Source organism: Saccopteryx leptura, chromosome 2 (assembly GCF_036850995.1).
Source record: "Saccopteryx leptura isolate mSacLep1 chromosome 2, mSacLep1_pri_phased_curated, whole genome shotgun sequence".
Classification (NCBI taxonomy): domain Eukaryota; kingdom Metazoa; phylum Chordata; class Mammalia; order Chiroptera; family Emballonuridae; genus Saccopteryx; species Saccopteryx leptura.
In genome coordinates, this window is record NC_089504.1 from 186,873,754 (window position 1) to 186,900,021 (window position 26,268).

The window sequence follows — 26,268 nt, forward strand, 5'->3', positions numbered from 1 at the left end:
CTTCATAAATTTTGGTTATTAACCCCTTATCAGACATATTGTCAAATATGTTCTCCCATCGTGTAGTTTGTCTTTTTATTCTGTTCTTATTGTCTTTAGCTGCGCAAAAGCTTTTTAGTTTGATTTAGTCCCATTTGTTTATCCTGTCTTTTATTTCACTTGCCTGTGGAGATAAATCAGCAAATATATTGCTGCGAGAGATGTCGGCGAGCTTACTGCCTATGTTTTCTTCTAAGATGCTTATGGTTTTACGGCTTATATCAATATTTAAGTCTTTTATCCATTTTGAATTTATTTTTGTGAATGGTGTAAGTTGGTGATCTAGTTTCATTTTTTTGCAGGTAGCTGTCCAATTTTCCCAACACCATTTGTTGAAGAGGCTGTCTTTACTCATTGTATGCTGTTACCTCCTTTGTCAAATATCAGTTGTCCATAAAAGTGTGGGTTTATTTCTGGGTTCTCAGTTCTATTCCATTGATCTATATGCCTGTTCTTATGCCAGTACCAGGCTGTTTTGAGTACAGTGGCCTTGTAGTATAACTTGATATCCGGAAGTGTGATACCCCCACTTTATTCTTCCTTTTCAAGATTGCTGAAGCTATTCGTGATCTCTTTTGGTTCTATATAAATTTTTGGAATATGTGTTCTATATCTTTGAAGTAAATCGTTGGTATTTTAATTGGTATTGCATTGAATTTATGAATTGCTTTGGGTAATATAAACATCATAATGATGTTTATTCTTCCTAACCATGAGCACGGTATATGTTTCAACTTGTTCGTATCTTCCGTGATTTCTTTTTCAATGTTTTATAATTTTCCGAGTACAAGTCTTTAATCTCTCTGGGTAAATTTATTCCTAGGTACTTTATTTTTTTGGTTGCAATGGTGAAGGGGATTGCTGTCTTAATTTCTCTTTCTGACAGTTCATTGTTAGTGTATAAAATGCCTCTGATTTCTGGCCCTGGCCGGTTGGCTCAGTGGTAGAGCATCGGCCTGGTGTGCGGGAGTCCCGGGTTCGATTCCTGGCCACGGAACAAAGGAGAAGCGCCCATCTGCTTCTACACCCCTCCCCCTCTACTTCTTCTCTGTCTCTCTCTTCCCCTCCCCCAGCCAAGGCTGCATTGGAGCAAAGTTGGCCCGGGTGCTGAGGATGGCTCTGTGGCCTCTGCCTCAGGCGCTAGAATGGCTCTGGTTTCAGGGGAGTGACGCCCCAGATGGGTAGAGCATTGCCCCCTGGTGGGCGTGCCGGATGGATCCCGGTCAGGTGCATGCAAGAGTCTGTCTGACTGCCTCCCCATTTCCAACTTCAGAAAAATACAAAAAAAAAATGCCTCTGATTTCTGAGTATTAATTTTATATCCTGCCACCTTGCTGAATTCATTCATCAGGTCCAGTAGTTTTTTGAATGAGACTTTAGGGTTTTCTATATACAATATCATATCATCTGCAAATAATGATAGTTTTACTTCTTCTTTTCCAACTTGAATGCCTTTTATTTCTTCTTCTTGTCTGAGTGCTGTGGCTAGGACTTCCAGAACTATGTCGAATAAGAGTCTTAAAAGGGGGCAGCCCTGCCTTGTTCCTAATCTTAAGGGGAATGCTTTTAATTTTTGCCCATTGAGTATGATGTTGGCTGTGGGTTTGTCATAGATGGCCTTTATCATGTTGAGGTATGTTCCCTGTATTCCCACTTTGCTGAGAGTTTTGATCATGAATGGGTGCTGGATGTTATCAAATGCTTTTTCTGCATCTGTTGAAATTATCATGTGTTTTTTCTCCTTCCTTTTGTTTATGTGATGAATCACATTGATTGATTTGCAAATATTGTACCAGCCTTGCCTCCCAAGAATAAATCCCACTTGATCATGGTGTATGATTTTTTTTCATATATTGCTGTATCTGGTTTGCTAATATTTTGTTGAGGATTTTAGCATCTAAATTTATCAGGGATATTGGCCTATAATTTTCTTTCTTTATGTTGTCTTTGCCTGGTTTTGGAATCAGAATTATGCTCGCCTCATACAAGGAGCTTGGAAGTCTTCCTTCCTCTTGAATTTTTTGAAATAGCTTGAGATGGATAGGAGTTAGTTCTTCTTTGAATATTTGATAGAATTCACCAGTGAAGCCATCAGGCCTAGGACTTTTCTTTTTTGGGAGTTTTTTGATAACTGTTTCAATCTCATTTGTTGTACTTGGTCTGTTTAGGTTTTCTGTTTCTTCCAGATTAATTTTTGGAAGATTATATTTCAAGGAATTTGTCCATTTCATCTAGGTTGTCTAGTTTTTTGCATACAGTTCTTCATAGTATTTTCTTACAATATTTTGTATTTCTGTTGTGTCAGTTGTTATTTCTCCACTCTCATTTCTAATTTTATTTGAGTCCTCTCTCTTTTTTTCTTGGTGAGTCTGGTTAAAGGTTCATTGATCTTGTTTACCTTTTCAAAGAACCAGCTCCTGGTTTCATTGATCCTCTGTATTGTTTCTTTAGCCTCTATGTCATTTATTTCTGCTCTGATCTTTATTATTTCCTTTTCTACTAGCTCTGGGCTTTACTTGCTGTTCTTTTTCTAGTTCTTTTAGATGCAGGGTCAAGTTGTTTATCTGACCTTTTTCTAGCTTCTTAAGGTATGCCTGTAATGCTATGAACTTCCCTCTCAAGACTGCTTTTGCTGTGTCCCATCAACTCAAAAGTTGATGTATGCTCGTTATTGTTTGTTTCTAGGAATTTTTTTATTTCTTCTTTGATCTCATTGTTAACCCATTTGTTATTTAATAACATGCTATTTAGTTTCCAAGTGTTTGAGTATTTTTCAGTTTTTCTGTTGGGATTGATTTCTAGTTTCATGCCATTGTGATCAGAGAAAGTGCTCGATATGATTTCAATCTTCTTAAATTTGTTGAGACCGCTTTTGTGCTCTAACGTGGTCTATCCTAGAGAATGTACCATGAGCACTTGAAAAGAATGTATATTCTGCTGCTTTAGGGTAAAAGGTTCTGAAGATATCTATTAAATTGAGTTGATGTAGTATGTCCTTTAAGTCTGCTGTTTTTTTGTTAATTTTCTTTCTTTAGGATCTATCTAGTGATGTTAGTGGGGTATTGAAATCCCCTACTACTACAGTATTGCTGTTGATCTCACCCTTTAAATCCATTAAAGTCTGCTTATATATTTAGGTGCTCCTATATTAGGTGCGTAGATATTTATAACGCTTATATCTTCCTTTTGGATTGCTCCCTTTATCATTATGTAGTGACCTTCTTTATCTCTAACTATAGTCTTTGTTTTGTTTTTTTTTGTTTTTTTTTTTAATTTTTTCTTTTATTCATTATAGAGAGGAGAGAGAAGGGGAGAGAGAGGAGAGAGAGAAGGGGGGAGGAGCTGGAAGCATCAACTCCCATATGTGCCTTGATCAGGCAAGCCCAGGGTTTTGATCCGGCGACCTCAGCATTTCCAGGTCAATGCTTTATCCACTGCGCCACCACAGGTCAGGCTAGTCTTTGTTTTAAAGTCCATTTTGTCCGATATAAGTATTGCTACCCCAGCTTTTTTTTCATTTCCATTTGCGTGAAATATTTTTTTTCATCCTTTTATCTTCAGTTAATGTGCATCTTTTGTTTTAAGGTGTGTCTCTTGTAGACAGCATATGTATGGATCCTGTTTTCTTATCCACACAGCTACCCCATGTCTTTTGATCAGATCATTTAATGCATTTACATTTAAGGTTATTATTGATATGTAGTTGTTTATTTCCATTTTTCCTTTTAAACTGTATTTCTCTTTTGCTATATTCTTCTTCTTCTTTTTCTGTTTACAACAGTTCCCTTAGCATTTCTTGCAGCATTGGTTTCATTATCGTGAATTCCTTGTGTTTTTTTTTGTCTGGAAAGCTTTTTATTTCTCCTTCAGATTTAAACAATAGCCTTGCTGGATAAAGTAGTCTTGGTTGTAGGCTCTTGTTCTGCATTACTTTGAATATTTCTTGCCATTCCCTTCTGGCCTCAAGTGTTTCTATCGAGAAGTCAGAAGTCATTCTTATAGGGGCTCCTTCGTAGGTGATAGTCTTTTTTTTCTCTAGCAGCTTTTAATATTTTCTCTTTATCACTTAGCTTTAGTATTTTAATTATGATGTGCCTTGGTGTAGATTTCTTTGGGTTTTTCTTTAATGTAGTTCTCTGTGCTTCTTGAACTTGTGAGACGTTTTCCTGCCTTAATTTAGGGAAGTTTTCAGCTATGATATGTTTGAACAAAGTCTCTATCTTTTGTTCTTTCTCTTCTTCTTCAGGAACCCTTATGATAAGGATGTTATTTCTCTTCATGTTGTCACAGAGCTCTCTTAGAGTTTCCTCAGACTTTTTTAGTCTCTTTTCTTTTTTCTTTTTTTTTTTTTTTACAGGGACAGAGAGAGAGTTAGATAGAGGGACAGACAGGGACAGACAAACAGGAATGGAGAGAGATGAGAATCATCAATCATCAGTTTTTCGTTGAGACATCTTAGTTGTTCATTGATTGCTTTCTCATATGTGCCTTGACCGTGGGCCTTCAGCAGACCGAGTAACCTCTTGCTCAAGCCAGCGACCTTGGGTCCAAGCTGGTGAGCTTTTGCTCAAACCAGATGAGCCCGCACTCAAGCTGTTACCTTGGTGTCTCGAACCTGCGTCCTCTGCATCCCAGTCCGACATTCTATCCACTGCTCCACCGCCTGGTCAGGTGAGTCTCTTTTCTTTTATCTGCTTTGCTTCTGTGCCTTCATTTATCTTGTCTTATAACTCGCTGATTCGATTTTTTTTTGTTTTTTTTGTATTTCTCTGAAGCTGGAAACTGGGAGAGACAGTCAGACAGACTCCCACATGCGCCCGACCGGGATTCACCCAGGACGCCCACCAGGGGCGCCGCTCTGCCCAGCAGGGGGCGATGCTCTGCCCCTTCGGGGCGTCGCTCTGCCGAGACCAGAGCCACTCCAGAGCCTGGGGCAGAGGCCAAGGAGCCATCCCCAGTGCCCGGGCCATCTTTGCTCCAATGGAGCCCCGGCTGCGGGAGGGGAAGAGAGAGACAGAGAGGAAGGAGGGGGTGGGGGTGGAGAAGCAAATGGGCGCTTCTCCTATGTGCCCTGGCCGGGAATCGAACCCGGGTCCCCCGCATGCCAGGCCGACGCTCTACCGCCAAGCCAACCGGCCAGGGCTTCGCTGATTCGATTCTCAGCTTCATCCATCCTGCTTTTTTATTTTTTTTTGGATTTTTCTGAAGCTGGAAATGGGGAGAGACAGTCAGACAGACTCCCGCATGCGCCCGACCGGGATCCACCCGGAACGCCCACCAGGGGGCGACACTCTGCCCACCAGGGGGCAATGCTCTGCCCCTCCAGGGCGTCCCTCTGTTGCAACCAGAGCCACTCTAGCGCCTGGGGCAGAGGCCAAGGAGCCATCCCCAGTGCCCGGGCCATCTTTGCTCCAATGGAGCCTTGGCTGTGGGAGGGGAAGAGAGAGACAGAGAGGAAGGAGAGGGGGAGGGGTGGAGAAGCAGATGGGCGCTTCTCCTGTGTGCCCTGGCCAGGAATCTAACCCAGGACTTCTGCACGCCAGGCCGACGCTCTACCACTGAGCCAACTGGCCAGGGCCATCCTGCTTTTAATTCCTTCCATTGTGTTCCTTATTTCTGATATTGTATTTGTCATTTCTTTTTTATTATTTCAATATCCTTTTTTATATTTGCTATCTCTTTATTTAGGTGTTTGTAATGACCATCTATTGTTGTTCTAATATCTTTGAGCATCCTAACAATCGTTATTTTAAACTCTGCATGTGGTAATTTGGTTATATCTGACTCATTCAGGTCCTTTTTTGGGGATTTCTCTTGATTCATTTTTTTTTATAAATAAATTTTTATTAATTTTAATTGGATGACATCAATAAATCAGGGTACATATATTCAAAGAAAACATGTCCAGGTTATCTTGTCATTCAATTATGTTGCATACCCATCACCCAGTCAGATTGTCCTCCATCACCTTTTATCTAGTTTTCTTTGTGCCCCTTCCCCTCCCCCTCCCTCTCTCCCTTCTTCCATCCCCTGCCCCCCATAACCACCACGCTCTTGTCCATGTCTCTTACTCTCGTTTTTATGTCCCACCAATGTATGGAATCCTGTGGTTCTTGTTTTTTTCTGATTTACTTATTTCACTCTGTATAATGTTATCAAGATCCCACCATTTTGTTGTAAATGATCCGATGTCATCATTTCTTATGGCTGAATAGTATACCATGGTGTATATGTGCCACATCTTCTTTATCCAGTCTTCTACTTTTTTTTTACAGTGATTAAAGCCTTTAAGCAAACTCTTGGCCAATACAGCAAGAATCCATAAAAGAATAGTGTCCTTAATATGTTCACTAAGTCCAAGTTGGCACCATCACCATGCCAAATTCCTGAAAAATGCAACCCAACCGCAGTTCAGTCCGTTAGGAACTGTCACAAGGAGCAGGAGTCCAGGAAAAGTCCACATCCGGGAAAAGTCCGCATGGCATTGGAATTGTCACAATTCTATACTTTGCAGCTCTTGACCAAGTCCCAATGACTGCTGCTTCTAGCTAGTAATGATTCAGGTAGACTGGAAAAGCCATCTGCAGCATGTGTGGAGATGGAGCTTCTGTTCTCCTCTGCCTGGAGAGATGAGACCAGGTTGGTTTTCCCTGGAGCTCTGCAACTGTGGCGTGGTAAAGAGAACCTTGGGATACATTCCTGCCACGTGAGTCTCTCCCGGCTGCCGTTTGACTCCAGGGAGCTGGGCAGCCCTCTCTGTGTTTCTGCTTTTTCTACCAGTCTTGGTGTGGCTTCTTCAGTTTTCCTTGGTTGAAGTGTCCTCTTAGTTTAGTCCAAAGTTGGTTTTTCCAGATGATGGTTCTTAAAATTAGTTTGTAATCTACTTTGGTTCTGGGATGTGGATGTTGGTACGTCCGCCTACTCCAGCACCATCTTGTCTTCCCCTTGATTCATTTGTGTTGCATTTCTCTGCCTTCACATTTTGTCTGTGTAAAATAAGGTTTTGGCCACTGGAGTCCACTGAGTGTGACCTCTGTGTTCCCTAAGTGTGGTCTGTCTGCAGGCCCGCCACCCCCTCTGCTGTTGCTGCCTAGGGTGTTCCAGTATGGGTGTTGCTGGTACCTGCCCACTGGGACTGTTGCTGTGGTTTCCGCCTCTCCTTCACGGGAGTGGCTGTGATCACATGCTTGGGTGTACAAGCCACGGTGGCCTTAGCCTTTGCCCCGCCCCCGTGGGTAGCGTTATGCTTGGCCCTGAGGGCAGGGGTGAGCACCTTTGCTCAGCTGTGGGTCTCCGCCTGATTTCGGGCTTTTGCCCTGCCCCTGCAGGAGGAGCCCAGCTCATGGGAGGGCTGCAAGCCTTGGCTCCACAGGCCAGGCGGGACTGCATGCCCACGCTCAGTAGCGGGACTCCGCCTGTTCTAGGCTTTTTTTCTCCACCCCCTCCGGAGGAGCTGGCTCCCACTTCAGGCCACAAGACTGGGTTCTGTGGGCGGGGCAGAGCTGCGCTACTACTGCACCCTTGCTCAAGAGTGGGTCTCTGCCCCTTCCGGCGCTCCCGCCCTTCCCCCCGGCAGGCTGGATTGCAGGCGGCTTCTAGCTGGGGTTGACCACTTTCGCGTATCCCCTCCTCCCCTGCCAGGCAAGACTGAGCTCACACCTGGGCCTCAGTGGTGGCCAGCCAGCTTCCGCCCTTGCCGACAGAACCACGCTTCTGTGTCCCGCCGCTGCCTGCCCTCGGGCGAGCCCTCAGCCATGTGGGTGGGGCGCTGCAGCTCAGACCCTAAGACTCACTACTGTAGTCCCGAAAGCTCCCTCCTTCTAAGCGACTCTGCTCTGAGTGCCGCGGGAGAGCTTGTTTGGCTGGTGTCCTGCTGCTCTTTGCTGGTATTGCTGTTCCCAGGGGAAATATTCACTTCAGATTTGGGGAGTGACTCGTCCCAGGGGTTAGGGTGGCTGTTTCTCAAAGTGTTTCTCTTTGTGCCTCCTAGATTACATTCTCTTCCTGCTACTCCACTCCTCTCCTCTCTCCCTTTCCCCCGGAGCCCCAGCTGAGAGAGGTTTTCTGTGTGGTCCCTTTAGGAAGAATCTTGGGTCTGAGAAATCAGTCTTTTTCTCACAAACAGTATCCTGTGTTGTTTCCAGCTAAATACTGTCCATACGCCTCTTCTAGGTTCTGGGGCTGCAGGCTGGGGTTTTGTTCCTGGGACTCAGGACCTTCACCTCTCTGCTAAACTCACTTCTCGCCACGCGAGTCTCTCCCGGCTGCCGTTCACTCCGGAGAGCTGGGCAGCTCTCTCTGCATTTCTGCTTTTTTTACCTGTCTCTGTGTGGCTTCCTCGGTGTTCCCTGGTTGAAGAGTCCTCTTAGTTTAATCCAAAGTTGGGTTTTTCCAGATGATGGTTCTTAAAATTAGTTTGTAATCCACTTTGGTTCTGGAAAGTGGATGTTGGTACATCTGCCTACTCCATCACCATCTTGTCTGTGTATAAGACATATTTTTAAAGCATGTTATATATTAATTATACTTATTTATTGTTGCATAGTAAATTAGCTGCTTGAAACAGCAAACATTACCTCACAGTGTCTCACAGGAATCTGGGTGTGGCTTACCTGATTCAGAGTCACATCATGGTGGCATTCAAACTGGTGGCTGGGGCTTTTGGTCTCATCTGAAGGCTTGATTGAGTGGGAGCGTTTACTTCCAACTTCATTCATGTGGTTGTTGGCTAGATTTAATTCCTCACAGGCGCATGGACTGAGGGTCTCAGTTTTTTGTTTTTTGTTTTTGTATTTTTCTGAAGCTGGAAATGGGGAGAGACAGTCAGACAGACTCCCGCATGCGCCCGACCGGGATCCACCCGGCACACCCACCAGGGGCGATGCTCTGCCCACCAGGAGGCAATGCTCTGCCCCTCCAGGGCGTCGCTCTGCCGCGACCAGAGCCACTCTAGCGCCTGGGGCAGAGGCCAAGGAGCCATCCCCAGCGCCCAGGCCATCTTTGCTCCAATGGAGCCTTTGCTGCGGGAGGGGAAGAGAGAGACAGAGAGGAAGGAAGGGGGTGGGGGTGGAGAAGCAAATGGGCGCTTCTCCTATGTGCCCTGGCTGGGAATCGAACCCGGGTCCCCCGCACGCCAGGCCGACGCTCTACCGCTGAGCCAACCGGCCAGGGCGGGTCTCAGTTTTTTACTGGCTATTGGCCAGAGACCATTTTTTAGTTTCTTGCCATGTGGGGCTGTCCACTGTACAGCATTGTGGTTGGTATCCTCACTCACTGAGCAAGAGAGTAAGAGTTAGCAAGGCAGAAGAGATTAAGTTACAGATTTGTAGCCTAATATCAGAAGTCACATTTTATCATTTTGCCATATTCTGTTCTTTAGGAGCCAATCACTAGGTCCAGCTCATACTGAAGAGGATGGGCTGTGACCTTCAGGAGTTGAGGGCCCTTGGGGTTATGATAGAAACTGTCTACTCCACTAGATATGGTTTAATCTGGTTGGATCTTTTTAGGTTGCTTCATTCTTTCATTTTTATTTTTTTGGAATTTTTTTGGAAACAGGGAGGCAGTGAGACAGACTCCCGCATGCGCCCGACCAGGATCCACCCAGCATGCCCACCAGGGGGCGATGCTCTGTTGCAACCAGAGCCATTCTAGTGCCTGAAGCAGAGGCCATAGAGCCACCCCCAGCGCCTAGGCCAAATTTGCTCCAACGGAGCCCTGGCTGCGGGAGGGGAAGAGAGAGACAGAGAGTAAGGAGAAGGGGAGTGGTGGAGAAGCAGATGGGCGCTTCTCCTGTGTGCCCAGGCCGGGAATCGAACCCGGGACTCCTGCACGCCAGGCCGATGCTCTACCACTGAGCCAAACGGCCAGGGCCCGCTTCATTCATTCAGGTTGGGGATGAAGTATGGAGGAGGCTGAGAGTGAAAGTCTATGATGAAAGCTATTTGCTTGGAGAAAGGTTATAGAAGTGAGTTATATTTATTATCTTTTAATAATTGATACCTAGGGTATTTATTAGTAAAAAAAAATTCTGGAAAACTTTGAGATGGAACACTAGCAATTTCAGATCTAGATCTGAATGTGACTGGTGAGTCAACAGAGAAATCTTTAGGAGGAATGAAGTATTTCACACAGGGAGGATGGCCACTGCCTTGTTTGCCTGGGGCAACATGTGGTGGCTCATTTATATCTGAATCCTCAGACTGCTGTTGATTGCAGTGCTTTGTGATGGGTGGGATGGATATTCCTGCTTTGTATGCAGGAGCACCTCCTCCACCACTGATTCTCTGTAGTGAAAACCTTAGTGATAATGGCAGTCACCATTAATGTGTTATGGAAAAATAAGCAAATGTTCCTCCTAGTTTTATACACATCATGGTGGAATGAATTATAAATGCAGCCCAACATGATTTAAATCTGTATTTACCCTCTCACTTTTCCATTCCTGTATTTAAGGAAATAGCTTTGAAGCGATTTGTTCATCAAATAGGCAGGGGTGGCGGCAGTGACAAATCAAATACATAACTTTAAAACATTTTTTTTTTTACACAGAGACAGAGTGAGAGTCAGAGAGAGGAATAGATAGGGACAGACAGAAATGGAGAGAGATGAGAAGCATCAATCATCAGTTTTTCATTGCGACACCTTAGTTGTTCATTGATTGCTTTCTCATATATGCCTTGAACGTGAGGCTACAGCAGACTGAGTAACCCCTTGCTTGAGCCAGCAACCTTGGGTCCAAGCTGGTGAGCTTTACTCAAACCAGATGAGCCTGCACTCAAGCTGGGACCTTGGGGTCTCGAACCTGGGTCCTCCACATCCCAGTCCTATGCTCTATCCACTGCGCCACCTCCTGGTCAGGCTAAAACATTTTTAATTTAGAAGCAATTTTGTTTACTCATTCTATTGGCTTTTGTCATTTTTTTCCCCAGGTATACTGTACTTTGACTATAAAATGGGAGCTGTAGTATTGAAAAGCTGGAATAAACAATTCAGGTTAGGGGTGGGTTGGAAAGTTTTGGGAACAAGGATATAAGGCCAATCAAATCATGAAAGAGCTCAGGGATACTTGAGAAAGTAAAAAGTCACAGAAAAAGATGGATTAGATAAAACTGAGAAAGTGAATATTTATATGTCTGTTGTCGGTCAAATAAGTTTGTAAAATATGATTTTTCTTTTTGCTTGCTGATAGTTTGCATTGGGGCTGGGCATCACCAGGTATATGTGATCTGTGAAATTGCAAATTACCTTCCTGCTTGGGAAGAGCCATTGTTTTGCTAATGTTTTGCTGAAGAAGAGGTTTCCCACCAGAAAGTTTTGAAAAGGGAGAGAATAAGGAGAGGCAGAAAAGAAGCCATATTTGCATAGTGAGAGCAGAGACAATGAAGGGTGCTGAAGAAGAAGCCATGTTGGCAGAGAAGAAGGTGTGCAGATGGGGAACCAGAGGTTAGGGAGGGGCTTTTGCGAGCTCCACTGAGACTGGTGAGGGCTTTGATTCTAGGAGAAGCCGGAGAAGATTCTCCTGGTTGTGGAACCAGAGGATTTATCAGGGTTTTGTGAGTTCTGAATGAAGAGGGAAGAGTTTTCCCTGTGTGTGTTGCTCCTCAGCCAGTGCAAGACTTTAGTAATGGAATGGCCCACCATTGTTTGTCTCCAGTGTTTCTTTACCATCTGCCTGAATCCAGTGAGAACATGCATGTGAATGACCGCGATGGCCGCAACTACTGGCCATACATCTGCCTCTAAGAAAATGAACTTTGTGGGATGAAATGACGTTCTCATCATTTAGGAATCTGGTTAGGCATTTAATATGCAGAGGAAAGTTGGGTTTACGAAGAACCACTTCTGATGCAAAGGAAAATATTGGGTGTTGGTGTTTTTCCAACAGCTATTTTGACCTCTGCAAGTTATAAGGGAATGTATAGTTCATTAAATGTAGGTAAGCCATTTTCCTTGTTCTTTTGTATTTACTGGTTTTTTTTCCTTAGTGACTATTTTGTTTTTTAATTATTTGTTAAAAATTTGTAGCTCCTTTATTATTTGTTTTTTAAAAACTTCATTTTTTAGGTTCACAGTGTAATTGAAAGGAAGGTAGAGAGATTTGCCATCTATCCCCTGCCCCACGCTCCACATGCACAGCCTCCACCATTACAAATATCACTCATCAGAATGATGCATTTGTTAAAACCAATGAACCTACACCAACACATCAGTAATCACCTGAAGTCCATAGTTTACAACAAGTTGATGCTTCTCATCTCTCTCCCTTCCTGTCTGTCTCTCTCTCTCTTTCACTAAAATCTATCTATCTATATATTTATTTATTGGGCTCTGGGTGGGTTGCTCAGTGGATAGAACATCAGCCTGGCACATCAAGGTCATGGTTTGATCCCTGGTCAGGGCATTTTCTGAGAAGCAATCAGTGAGTACACAATTAAATGGAACAAGAAAGTGGAACAGTGAGTTGGTGCTTTTCTCTCAAATCAATGGAAAAATTATTTTTATTGATTTTAGAGAGAGAGAGATCGATTTGTTGTTCTATTTATTTATGCATTCACTGGTTTTCTGTTGTACATGCCCTGACTGGGGATCAGAACCACAATCTTGGCTTATCAGGATGATGAGCTAACCAACTGAGATACCCAGCTAGGGCCCAGATTTTAAAAGTTTTGTTTGTTCAAATAAAACCTTGTTGCATTCTTCCAGGAAAAGGAAAGTGGACAAAAAGCCAACATCAGTTGTTTTACTAACCCAGGTTGATGGTTAATGAACCTTGAGACTGGCTTCAGTGGGGCTTTTTTTTTTTGGTTGGTTTTTTTTTTTACAGAGACAGAGTCAGAGAGAGGGACAGATAGGGACAGACAGACAGGAACGGAGAGAGGTGAGAAGCATCAATCATCAGTTTTTCATTGCGACACCTTAGTTGTTCACTGATTGCTTTCTCATATGTGCCTTGACCGTGGGGCTACAGCAGACCGAGTAACCCCTTGCTCGAGCCAGCAACCTTGGGTCCAAGCTGGTGAGCTTTTTGCTCAAGCCAGATGAGCCCACGCTCAAGCTGGCAACCTCGGTGTCCCGAACCTGGGTCCTCTGCATCCCAGTCCGACGCTCTATCCACTGTGCCACTGCCTGGTCAGGCAGTGGGGTGTTTTTTTTATGAGAGGCCGGCTCCTGGTTTTCACAGTAAGGTTGTAAAACTGCTGACACCAAGGAGCTAGGACTTAGTTTCCCGCTGTCCTACTGAAGCCTGTGCTCCACCACATTTCTCAGAAGGGTCTGAAGGTTGTGTGATCACAGTTACTGATGGGGTAGACTCAGGTCTAGTAGCCTGTGCAGAAATTTTAGACAGCAGCAGACTGGGGTTTGAACTGTTTTGATAACTTACTTAGATAATTATGAGTTACTTAGATAATTATGCCACCCGCTCTTTATTCAGAGTGTAGGTGAGCCCTGAAAATCCAGAACATTTGGTACTGACACATTTAAAAAATAGTGTGCTTTGCTAACTATGTTTTATCTATTTGAATATATTCTTTCTATTTAGGAATGTTAGGAAACCAGTTTTTATGAAGCATTTTTCTTGATCTTTTTCTTCAGATTATGATTTATCTTATTGATAAGGTACTTCCTGAAGGCTATTTTGTCAATAATCTCCAGGCGTTGTCTGTGGATATGGCTGTCTTTAGAGACCTCTTGAGACTGAACCTCCCTGAATTATCTCAGCACCTGGATACTCTTCAGAGAACTGCAAACAAGGAGAGTGGAGGTAGTAATGAGTCAGTGCTATTGTACTTTCAAAAATATTTTACATCTGTGATTCCATTGTATATGTGAGCCTTATCCTTGAATGGAAATACATCTTTTCAGGTATTTTTAGGTTGGTGAGAGTTTGATGCAATGAAAAGATTTTTGGAGAACAGAAACAAAAGTAATAAAAAAAAAAAAAGAAAAAGAAAAGAAAACAAACCAATGACATAGGGCCACATGTCAAACCTTTGAATGTTCATAGTTAGGAAGTTAGTCAAGAACTTAATACTTCACCAGTACCAGATCAACAACTAAAATAATATATTGGTTTTTAGATGAAGAATGCCATTTAGTTAATTTTCTCTAAGCTGGCACCAAACCTATAGGCATTCTTTAAAACTGAGCTATATGTAACATTTAGCACAAACTATGTTTTTTCCTGAAGCATTGAGGTTACGGGAGAGTGGAATACTTATTTTCATAAAGTTGCAGGAGATACTTTGAATCAAAACATTTAATGTTTCTTTTATTGACTGATGCTAAGGGTATATAAATTTACTTGAGATTTATGGGCCAGTTCTTGCTGGAGAAGTTCCCTCTGGACCTCCAGGGAGAATCTGAACCCTGAAGAAGGCACTGGGTTGACAGGGTGGCAACAGAGACAGCTCTGCACCAGCTCGGAGAGTCACTGCTACCTGGGAGGCATCACCCAGCTTTTCGAATTACTGGAGTTAGTGCTGTGGGCATGCCCCCTGGCTTGTGCTTCCCTGGCTGTACTCAGGGCACCAGAAAGAGGACTCAAAAGTTTGTTGTGTTTCCTATAAATGCTTGTCAGTTATGACAACACATTTAAATCTAGGAAACTATTAAATGATTTTGAGGATCTAATCTGTGAGTAAAATACACTGGAGATTTTAGTGATACCTGAATGTCTTCAAACATTTCCTTCTAAATCATTTGAATACTTTTATTTAGTTTTCCTGTGCAGTATAATTATGCACCTGTGTGGGTTTCATAAGGCTTTCAGAATGACCAACCTTGCCTGTCCTGTGGTCTGACACACTGTACTGGGGCTCATGTTTTTCTCCCAAGTGCTTTGCATTTTCCTACAAGGGATGACCTCAGATCCTAGTCTCTGAAAAACATACTCCATTTGTTCATTGGTGAGAGGAAGAAGATGAGTGCAGGAGAACAGATCTCTTTTTGCTTATACTTGGGTAAATGCACATTCTGACTGTTATGTGGAGGGAGAATCAGTCTAAACATCTAAATTTTATTTCATTAAAATACATAATTTGTCATCACAGGAAATGAGAGGGAGTTCTAGGTTTTTTAATGAATTCAGAAACTTCAAAGTGAAGCTGGACCCCAGATATTAAAACTATAGTTTATTTCAACATATTTTAAATGTTCATGTTCTTTAATGTGTAGCTGTTTGGGGTTTTCCCAGCTATATTTCTGTAATTGATTTCTAGTTTAATTTCATTATGGTCTGAGAACTATGTATAGTTTAAGAACTAGACAAGTAAGTACTAATAAGCAATTTTATTTTTATGACCAGCATTTGAATAAAAGTGGGCTTTAGGATATTTTGAAAATTGGCATTTGCTTTTGAGAGGCTAAAATCCTTTCTTTTTATCCTGTTTCTGGTGAGGAAAACATTCTCCATAATTTTCAGCATCCCGTAAATGGTAGAACCAAATTAAATTTTGGATTAAGAGTTCTGAAATATCACAAAAAAATTTGTGAAGTTCATATTATTGAGATTTTTATTAAACACACCTATGTTCTTCTAGAAAAAGAAAGAGAAAAAAAGGGAAGAATCAGAATTTAATGATATAAACAAATCAGTTAGGAAACGTAACATAGTGGGTGGACATGGCAGACTAAAAGAGGGTGTTTTTGTATCTTGCAGACTGTCAGTTCTGAAGGAACGTGGTGTTTGTTTTATTGCAGGTGGCTATGAGCCCCCACTTACAAACGTCTTCACGATGCAGTGGTTTCTGACCCTCTTCGCTACGTGCCTCCCCAACGAGACCGTTTTAAAGATTTGGGATTCCATCTTTTTTGAAGGTTCGGAAATCATCCTCAGGGTGTCGCTGGCTATCTGGGCAAAATTGGGAGAGTAAGTGATTTCTCCCTTTTCTTCTGTTCTGTGGTGTTGGGGGCCTTAAGCAATTTGTAAAGTGTTGATATTTAAGTGTGAGGAAAAGAGAAAGTTGTGAACTTTGTGTAATTGCTTTAGCCTTGTGGGATCTCAGCTAGCCCATTCTTGGTAATTGGGGGCAGGTGGAATCCATTTTAGGGAAGGGGGAGGCTTTTTAAAGGCCTGTGGTTCTCTTTCTCCTCCTCAGTGCTTATCCCTGCTGCTTTAGTCTTTGTCCGTATCTCTCTGGACCCTAGTTGGGAAGAGAGAGAGTTAAGTGCAAGAGGAACCGTGAGATCTGGAAAGGAATAGGTGGATTTGTTTGTTAATACCACAATTTGGGTTATGTTTGAATCATTATTGTTTATCTTGTTCGGCCTTTCAGGGCTGATAAAATTAAATAGGATAATATAGGTAAGGTGTCTAGCATGGTGCTTGGTAGTTAATAGACACAACATATGGGACTTCTTTCCTTTCATCAAGAATTAACTCTATCTGGGAGTCTTATTACTACCAAATACATTACCAAATAGATTTTACTTTCATGCTTTGCTCATAGCAGGACTGAAAAAAACTAGGGTATGTTCACTAGTCTTGAATATATTATGACTATTATATTAAAATTCTATCTTTTGGTATGAAATAGAAGAAATATTAGGATGAAACTGTTATAGTTAACTTAAGATGAAGAGGTGTTTAATGTTTCTTTCCTAGAGCTATCATTGACTTGAGTGTCATAGTAGACATCATGTCAGAAAACTAATAAATCATCACCTGTGTTTTGTTTCAAAAACCTTTTAACTGGCCTTTTTATTTATAAGTTGTTTCCTGGGAGACTTGGCAGCATTTCTCATATTTTTGTAAGAAAGATCCACCAACTATTAATTCGGAGATTTAAAAAAATCATGATTGTGTGTAAATATTTTTAAACATCCCATAACTCCTGCACCTTTGTTTTATTGTATGTTGCTTTTCTGCAGGCAAGTAAATTCATTGGTGGGGCATTTGGTGTGCTGGTTACTTACTTATCTTTTCCATTTTCTCCCAATATCTGCCTCTTCTGTAGTCATGTATTCCCAACCTACTCTACATAATGTAAGTTCTTTGGGAATTGATAGTTTTTCTGGATGTGATAGTCCATTTACTGAGTAATTAGCTCATAGGATTAAAATAGTAAAGCATTCTGCTATATGTTGACTCAGAGTCACCTTGTTATTACACAACAGGAGGAAAAGAAGTGATTCTGGTTTTATTCCCATCTGTTCATTGTCTGTAGGATCAGAATTTATCCATATGGTCATTGCACAGTGTCATAGTGTTGAAATAATAGTAGCTACACTTCTAAATCTGATATTCATCGAGTACTTGGAATGGACAGGCATTGCTCTGAGCACTCTACATGTAAAGTTAATGCGTTTGGTACTCACCATCATCCTATGAGGTCCTGTTATTATCCCCATTTTACAGATGTGGGAACTGAAAGACAGAGAAGTTCATTGCCCAAAGTCATACAGTTAGAAATAGAAGGGCCTGATTTTGAACCCATGTGTCTTGGCTCTGGAATCTGTGTGATTTATTTATTTATTTATTTATTTATTTATTTATTTATTTATTTATTTTATCAAGAGAGGAAGGATGGAAGGAAGAGAGAGAGAGAGAGAGACAGACAGAAACATCAATTTGTTCCTGTGTGGGCCGTAACTGGGATCGAAACAGCAACCTCTGTGCTTCCAGATGAAGCTCTAACCAACTGTGCTATCCAGCCAGGGCTAAACTGTGTGGTTTTAATAATGTGAATACACTGATAACACTAGGGAACAAAATTTTTGTTGCATCCACAAAAACACTTATACTTAACTAATTCAAGTGTGCTGATCACAAATCTGACATTAGTTTTTCTCTGTAAGCTACAGTTTTTTTTGCAATTCAAGATTTTAGGTTTTCATCTGATTGTAAAATTTTCAACATTTAGTTTAACACAGTGGTAGTCAACCTGGTCCTTACCGCCCACCAGTGGGCATTCCAGTTTTCATGGTGGGCGGTAGCGGAGCAACCAAAGTATAAATAAAAAGATAGATTTAACTGTAGCATGTTGTTTTATAAAGATTTATTCTGCCAGACTTAGCGAAAATCTGACATAAAATACTTGGTAAGTAATTATTATTATATGCTTTAACTTGCTGTAAATCTACTTTATAAATTTTATAAAGTCAAGTTACTTCCCTACTTTATAAATCACCATTACTGTGAAACCGGTGGGCGGTTTGAAAATTTTACTACTAACAGAGATACAAAAGTGGGCGGTAGGTATAAAAACGTTGACTACCCCTGGTTTAACATAATGAAGTAGAATGTCTTCTTGGGCATCATCTTTGTGAAAATATAATAATTTATATAATGCAGTAAATACACTAATATACTAAAAGATATGATTGCATCAGAATTTGTCTTCAATTTTGAAACAGAACATATTAAAACATTTTTATCATAAAATTTGCGTAACACTTATTTAAATTCTATTCAGGCAAAAATTTGCATTTGTAGCTCTTGCATTTGTGTACTTGTTGAGGACAATCTGGTTTGATGCTCCAACAGTAGTCTGCTCATCACTAACAGCTCCAAGATTTTCAGGAAACTTATCAAGATGACTGTTTAGGAAGTGAATCTTAACGCTGATGTTACATCCAATGTTGCGGAAAGCCAACAACATCCTTTGAACCAGAAGTTCATAGTTTTTTGCTTTTTTGTTGCCAAGGAAGTTCTTTGTAACTGCCACAAAAGACTGCCATGCTGCTTTCTCCTCCTTATTCATCTTCCTGGCAAATTCTTCATCACGTATGAGGGTTCGAATTTAAGGTCCATCGAATACACCTGCTTTTATCTTCTGGAAAGACAAGGCAGGAAAAAACAAATAATATGTTGAAAGCGTTCACTTTTTCTATTCAAAGCCTGAACAAACCGCTTCATTAAGCCAAGTTTGATGTGAAGTGGGGGAAAAATCCTGTCTCGATTAACTACAGGTTCATTCACAATATTTTGCATCCCTACTTCCAGAGCTTCATGTTTCGGCCACTCCTTCTGTGTCCAGTGCTTCTCCCAAGCTCGGCTGTCCCACAAACACAGAAAGCAAGGATACTTCATGAAACCTCTTTGTTGTCCTAGCAGGAAATTTACCATTTTAAGATCCACACAAATGATCTAGTTATGCTTCTCATACTTCAGAAAGTTGAGGACAATTTTTATGGCATTATAATCTTCTCGCAGATGAATTGAATAACCAGTTGGAACTGCTGAAAATAGGCAATATATGCACGTGTCACAAATGATGAAATATTGCGCCTTTGACGTTGAAGTGTGTAACAGCCACATATATAACAGAAGGTGTCAGGACTATTCTTACATTTACGCCTATTTAAAGAAGCCATGATTCAATCTTAAAATAAGAGTGTGTTTTTATCAGATAATTATTTTTTACATTTAAAAACAAGTACAATTATGTAAAAGTGATGATTGTAAAACATTAATTGCCTTGTGGTTATGTCCAATTCAAGAGTTGTTGCCCTTTAACTCCAATTTAAAAACCAATGCATGGCATTAACTGTAACAAAAAGAAATTAAAATTGCATAAAAACTAGAGCATGCACCAAAAAACAGATTTCAGATTTGGAATCAGCAATGCAGATATATATATAGAACCAGTTCTAAAACCTCATGTAACACAAAATGAAAAAAAAATTGTTCCCCAGTGTAATAAATGGCTATTGTTATGCAGCTCAGGGGATATGTGAATCAGACTAGTAGAATTTTAAATATTTCAGAGTCTTTGTTCAATGTAATTCTACATGAGTTTTGTTTTATTTATTTATTTCTAGATGAGAGGAAGGGAAATAGTGAGACTCCTGCCTGCATCCGAACTGGGCTCCACCTGGTAACCCTGTCTAGGGCTGATGGCTCACAGCCGAGCCATTTTTAGTGCTAGACCAACCGAGCTGTCCTCAGCATTGAGGGCAATGCTCAAACCAATTGAGCAACTGACTGCAGGAGGGGAAGAGAGAGAGAAGAGGGAGAGGGTGGGGGAGAGGAGCAAATGGTTAATTCTCCTGTGTGCCCTGACCAGGAATCAAATCCAGGCCATCTATATGCCAGGCTGATGCTCTATCTACTGAGCTACTGGCCAGGGTCAACTGATTTTACCATGGTTACTTTGAGAATATATAAGTTATAGAGCATCAGCTCACTTTCACTGGCATCCTTGGCTCGCTCCCTCATTACCCCATGCCTGGCCCCTCTCTCTTTTTTTTTTTTTATATTTTTCTGAAGTTGGAAATGGGGAGGCAGTCAGACAGACTCCTGCATGCACCCGACTGGGATCCACCCGGCATGCCCACCAGGGGGCGATGCTCTGCCCATCTGGGGCATCGCTCTGTTGCAACCAGAGCCATTTTAGTGACTGAGGCAGAGGCCATAGAGCCATCCTCAGCGCCTGGGCCAACTTTGCTCCAGTGGAGCCTTGGCTGAGGGAGGGGAAGAGAGAGACAGAGAGGAAGGAGAGGGGGAGGGGTAGAGAAGCAGATGGGTGCTTCTCCTGTGTGCCCTGGCCAGGAATCGAACCCGGGACTCCTGCATGCCAGGCTGACGCTCTACCACTGAGCCAACCGGCCAGGGCCTGGCCTCTCTTGATGTATCTTCCCTGGTATCCCCATCATACCCACACCTATTGCGCCACCTTCAAGTTGACCTTGCCAAGGTCCCATCTCCCATACTCCCTAGTAAGAGCCTGTCAGTGATGGTCGCCCTGAAAGGGCTCACCTGGCAGGCAATGTGTTTGTGGTTCTCTCTCAGCCTTCACTGGCTCCTTCTGGCCTTGCAAACTGTCCCCCACGCCCCAACCTTGGTCATGTGGAGCTACATGCAGTTCCCTAAGCAGAGCTTGCTGCCCTCTCATGCGTCCACATCATTGGAATGCTTTTTCTTCCTTGTCAACCTGGAGAATATCTTTCAACATGCATCTTTTTTTAAATATTTTTAAAATTTTATTTATTCACTTTTTTAAAGAGGAGTGGGGAGAGAGAAGGGGGGGAAGAGCAGGAAGCATCAACTCCCATATGTGCCTTGACCAGGCAAGCCCAGGGTTTTGAACCGGCAACCTCAGCATTCCAGGTCAGTGCTTTATCCACTGCGCCATCACAGGTCAGGCACAACATGCATCTTAAGCATTATTTCTCTTCTTCATTCCCCAGGGTAAACATCCCATTTTTTTAATTGATGCTCATGTGCTACTCCATATATTTTTAAAAATAACACTTCAACAGTTTATTTCATTTATTTACATGATGGTGGCAATGAGATTTGAATAGCACTCCAGAACCTGAAGTGTTTCCATCATTATAATTTTGGGGGGATAGCTTTATGAAAATCCCCCAACATTAGTATATGTCATAGTATGTCTCTTGTGGTTGGTGGGCAAATAGAGTCATCCTCCTATATAAAGATGTCACAGTAGATAAAACAAAATACACACTGCTCTCTGGTTTGGACTATTCCTTTTTTTTTTTTTTTTTTTTACCTCAAGAAGGATTAAAGTCTACATCACCTCACAGGTTGCCAGGTGACAGATTCTTTATTTCTGTGTAGAACCAAATGCAAGGAACAGGGTGTAATATCCACCTAGCAGCAGTGCCCTGAGAAGAACTGAAAAAATTCTGCCTGTGAAAACATCCTGTGATCTGATGAAATATGCAGATTGAGATCCAGTATTTCTCATCTTTTATTCCTACTGTGGTTTCTTTCAGTCTATCACTGACATCCCAGTTTTTAGATTAGGAGCAACAGATTTCCTACTGGGGATAACTGTTCTTTATACCTAATTTCATGGTTGTGATTTCTCATGAGTAGGGGATATTCTGATTTGTAAAATGTGTCCCATGGAAGCAATAAAAGTGCAACTGGTAGTGCTGTGAGGCTGAGGACCAGTGTAGGGAAGATGGGAGCTCATCCTATAATAGGTACCTCTGTGTTGCCTTTGGTGGTGTTTTTTTTTGTTTGTTTTTTTAGAGTGAATGAGAGAGAGAGAGGGAGAGACAGGGACAGACAGGAAGGGAGAGAGATGAGAAGCATCAGCTCATAATTGCAGTACTTTGTTGTTCATTGATTGCTTTCTCATGTGCCTTGACTAGGGGAGCTTCAGCCAAGCCAGTGACCTCTTCAACCTTAGGCTTCAAGCCAGTGACCTTTGGGCACAAGCCAGTGACTTGGGGGTTTTGTACCTGGGTCCTAAGCATCCCAGGACAATGTGTTCACTGTGTCACCTCCTGGTCAGCCTGGCATTTAAAAAAATCTTTTCTCTGTATATAGCATGTCCCAGAATTTTGATTTTTGTTGATTGCTAATGTGATTGATTTAATGTAAGAGGCAGCATATCTTGTTACACCTGGAGCACACTCCTGATAGACAACCTGGGTGTCCTAAACAATGCCTTTTCTGTCCTTTCTGCCTCTAGGCAGATTGAATGTTGTGAAACAGCAGATGAATTTTACAGCACCATGGGGCACCTCACTCAGGAGATGCTAGAGAATGATCTTCTGGAAAGCCATGACCTCATGCAGGTGAGTGGGTAGCATGTCCCGCCTTGGCTTAGGGCATCCCAGGCTTGGTGGGAGCAAGCGGGGCCAGCGCAGCAGTCTTGGGAAGTATATTTGGCCAGCCCTCAGTTTTAGCTTTTTAGTTGAACAAGAGTCTATATATAATTTGATAAGAATCTTAACTGTTGTCACAAGAAGAAGGAAGAAATGAATAATGGATATTTGTGGTGGCCTTTATTCAAACTTCTTGCTTAAAGATCATGAGGTACAATACAAAAATAAATTAAAAACTGAAAAAACCCTTAGATTACCAGGTGCTGTTTCTTAGTCTGATTCTTAGCCTTAAGGGGAGACTTGTGGAATGAAGTAATTATTTTGGGGGAGGAATTATTGAGGATAAAAGGAGATTATTATAATCAGCATTTTGGTTTGTTTTGCCTATATTTTCAACTCATATATGTGGATCATAAATTTCAATATGAAAGACTTGATAGGTTTTGTTATTTTCTGGTATGTTACTCTAACTCAAAATCATATTTACCAAGTCATTCATATCGACAGTGAGTGTAAACAAGAGCAGGTTTATTAACAATTTCTCTTCCAGTAGGTTCTGTAACATAATTTTATCTTTATTCTCCTCTGATGCTTTTGACCACTTTTCTTTCTGCTTCTTTGTTGGGCAGATAAGTTTGGAAACTGTAATTTTATACTCACTTTATTAAAGATGGCGCTGCCCACATGGATGGCTGTTGCCCAGGTGATAATGTTGATTACCTTTATGCTTGGGAAGGGGCTTGGTTATACTAATGTGTGCTGGAGGAGGGGTTGTCCCGGGAAAAGGTTTAAACGGAGGAGCTAGGAGGCCATTTTGGAAGAAAGAGGAGAGACCACGTTGTTGTAGAGAGGAGGAGACCATGTTGTAGCAGGGCAGGGAGGCCACGTGGGGAGAGGAGGAGCCAAAATGGAGGCATGCAGAGGGGACTGAGTGAGGCTGATGAGGCCTTTGATTCTAGCAAAAACCGGAGAAAGTCAGTGGCTTTGGGAGCCCTGAACGGAAAGGGAAGTGGTTTCCCGCTGTGTGTGTGTTTTCTTGCCCGCTGGTTGCGAGCAGGAATAAAGGATGACCCACCATTTCTTGGCTCTGTTGTTTCTCTATGATTGATCCGAATTAAATGGGAACCTGCGTAGGCCAGGCGGCTGTGATGGTGGCCATGGCTACTGGCCATACATTCTTCCTCTTGTCCACTCACCAGCTTATAGGTCTTTCCAAGGTTGTCCCTGGGCCTTAGTTACTTTTTCTCTGTGATTTCACTCTCCTTTGTCTTGTTTTTAGTGTTTACTTTTATGTTGGTTTCCATGCCTGTGGTCACTTTTGGGTACTGGGGCCCAGTCAACAGGTTAGAAAATAAACGCTCAGGCCCTGGCCGGTTGGCTCAGCGGAGGGATGGGGTAGGAGTTATATGGGTTTGTCAAAGGGCCTTGGGCAAAGGTGACGCTTCTTTTGGTTGTGGTTGGGAGTGGCGCCACAATTCCTCAAAATTGTCTGAACCCTGATCCAATTGTCCCTTATCAGCATCCAGCTGCAAGGGAGATCTGAGCTGGACTACTCAGTAGGCAAGTCCTTCTTCCTCCTTCAGGTCTGCATTGTTCATAAGAAAGATGGTGGCTGAGTAGCCATTTTATATAGCATTCCTGTTTTGTTCTAGAATTAAAAGATAGGGGGTGTTGTTCTCTTAAGACTGCTTTAAGATGAGAAGGAGTGTCGTGGACACCTAAGAGAGAAAACCTACATTTGCTGGTTTACCGGTATCTGTGAGAGGCCTGGAGGAGGAATAACTGGCCAACAGTTTCATTGGTGAGTCTGAACTTGATTCTCTATGAAGCACATGACAATCCTGAAAGACAGGGGCCAAAGAGTAGTATTAATAGGAGGGTCACTAGCGGGGCTATGAAAGATAATAATCAGGTTAATTTTGGCAGAGCATCCTCTATACTAGGTGGAATCTTCAAGCCCTTCTTGGCTGAAAGCTTTGAGCCAGGCTGCATTTTCTGAGGTCCTTTGGGTTTTTTCTTCTACCTGTAATGGTTTAGAGAGATCTGGTAGAGTTAGAGCAGAAGCTGCGATGAGGGCCTGTCTTAACCAGAGAAAGGGGGTTTTGATGGGAGCTGTTGGGTCTGTGGTTTCTGATAGATTTTCCTTGGTGGCTAGATAAAGGGGCGTGGCTGACAGAGCGAAGGAAGGCTCTACCATTGGAAATACCCCACAAGACCAGGAAGGAGAGGACGTCCTGCTCTGTTTTGGGGACTGGCAAGGAAGAGATGGGGGAGAGCCGGTCTGGGGGAATTTCTTGGGAGGTGGGAGTGAGGGCTAGACCTAGGTAGGTGATTGTTGGGATATAAAATTGTACCTTTTTGGGAGATACTCTTTAACCCCATTCTGCAAGGAAGTTGAGAGGGTGGACAGTTTGATTCTTTGAATCTTGTTCTGAGGGGCTCCGAGGAGTAAATCATCAACGTACTGTATAAAGGTAGAGGGTCTTAAATCTAAAACCTGTCAATTGGTCACTAGGGCCTGTCCAATGAGGTGAGGACTATCCCAGAACCCTTGGGGTAGGACCGCCCAAGTGAGCTGCTGGGATAAGTGTGTGTCAGCATCAGCTCAGGTAAAGGCAAAGGGGTCTTGTGAATTAGAGGGTAAGAGATAGTGAAGAAAACATCTTTTAGGTGTGGTACCATCAAGTGGGAAGTTCCAGCCAGAATTCGGGAGAGAATAGTATGTGGGTTGGGGACAACTGGGTGTAAGTGTTGTGCTACCAGATTGACAAGATGAAGGTCCTGGATGAGCTGATAGGACCTGTCAGGTTCCTTCACAGGGAGGATTGGGGTATTGAAAGGGGAGTTAGAGGGGTGGAGGAGTCTGTTATGGAGCAGGTGAGTGATAATGGGTTTGAGCCCTCATTGTGCAGAGTCTGTGATGGGAACTGATTGGGATCCTTAACCCTCATCTGAACTGGGGCATAGGACAGGCTACTGAAGGGGTGACCAGGGAGCTGGGAAAAGGCAGAAGGCAGGGAAGGTTTAGTTAAGTGATTCCCAGCTATTTGTAAGAGGAGTAGGAGGTTAGCAGACCCTGAAGGGTCTGGCATGTCCCCAGGGGTAGTACAGAAAGTAAGGGTGGCATGTAGCTTAGACAAGATGTCTCATCCTAGGATCAGTGTGGGTCCTGAGGGCAGAATTAATAAGACATGGGTAAGGTCTGGGCCCCTAAGGACCAGGACAGAGGAGCAGTAGAACGGGGCTGGAAGACCTGGCCGTCAATGCCCACAACCAAGATACCGAGTACCTCTGTATGCAGGCAGCAGAGTAGTTTGCCCCTGTGTCAATGAGAAAAGAAATGTGCCTGCCTGCCACCATCAAGGTTACCCAAGGTTCAGAAGATGTGATGATTGTTGGGGCATCCGTTCATCCTCAGGCACCTTCAGTCTTCAGCGGCCAGGCCTATCAGCTCAGAAAGGAGGGGCCAGCCAGCCTAGGAAGGGGTGAGGTCTTACCTTGAGAGGTATGATCACAGTCTGACTTTCAGTGGAGCCCACTGCAAAGGGGACAAGGCTTTGGGGGCTGGCCTGCATTAGGGCACTTGCTGGCCCAGTGACCTTCATTGCCACACTTGAAGCAGGTGCCAGGTGGGGCATTATTGTTATTTGGCCCTTGGCCTGAGGTCTGTTTCGACCATTTCATGACTGCTGGCCCTGCAGG

General features: G+C 42.7%; 1 protein-coding gene across 11 annotated transcripts in view; it reads left to right on the plus strand.

The window, feature by feature from the left end:
• TBC1D30 (TBC1 domain family member 30) overlaps positions 1-26,268 on the plus strand; it is a 142,151-nt gene that overhangs the window by 74,911 nt on the left and 40,972 nt on the right. For 10 of the 11 annotated variants that reach the window (XM_066369811.1, XM_066369805.1, XM_066369809.1 and 7 more), the window contains 3 exons: positions 13,636-13,804; positions 15,742-15,910; positions 22,431-22,536. In XM_066369811.1, coding sequence (XP_066225908.1) covers positions 13,636-13,804; positions 15,742-15,910; positions 22,431-22,536 — 444 coding nt within the window. The remainder of the gene's footprint in view (positions 1-13,635; positions 13,805-15,741; positions 15,911-22,430; positions 22,537-26,268) is intronic. The other variant, XM_066369800.1, reaches the window with a different exon arrangement.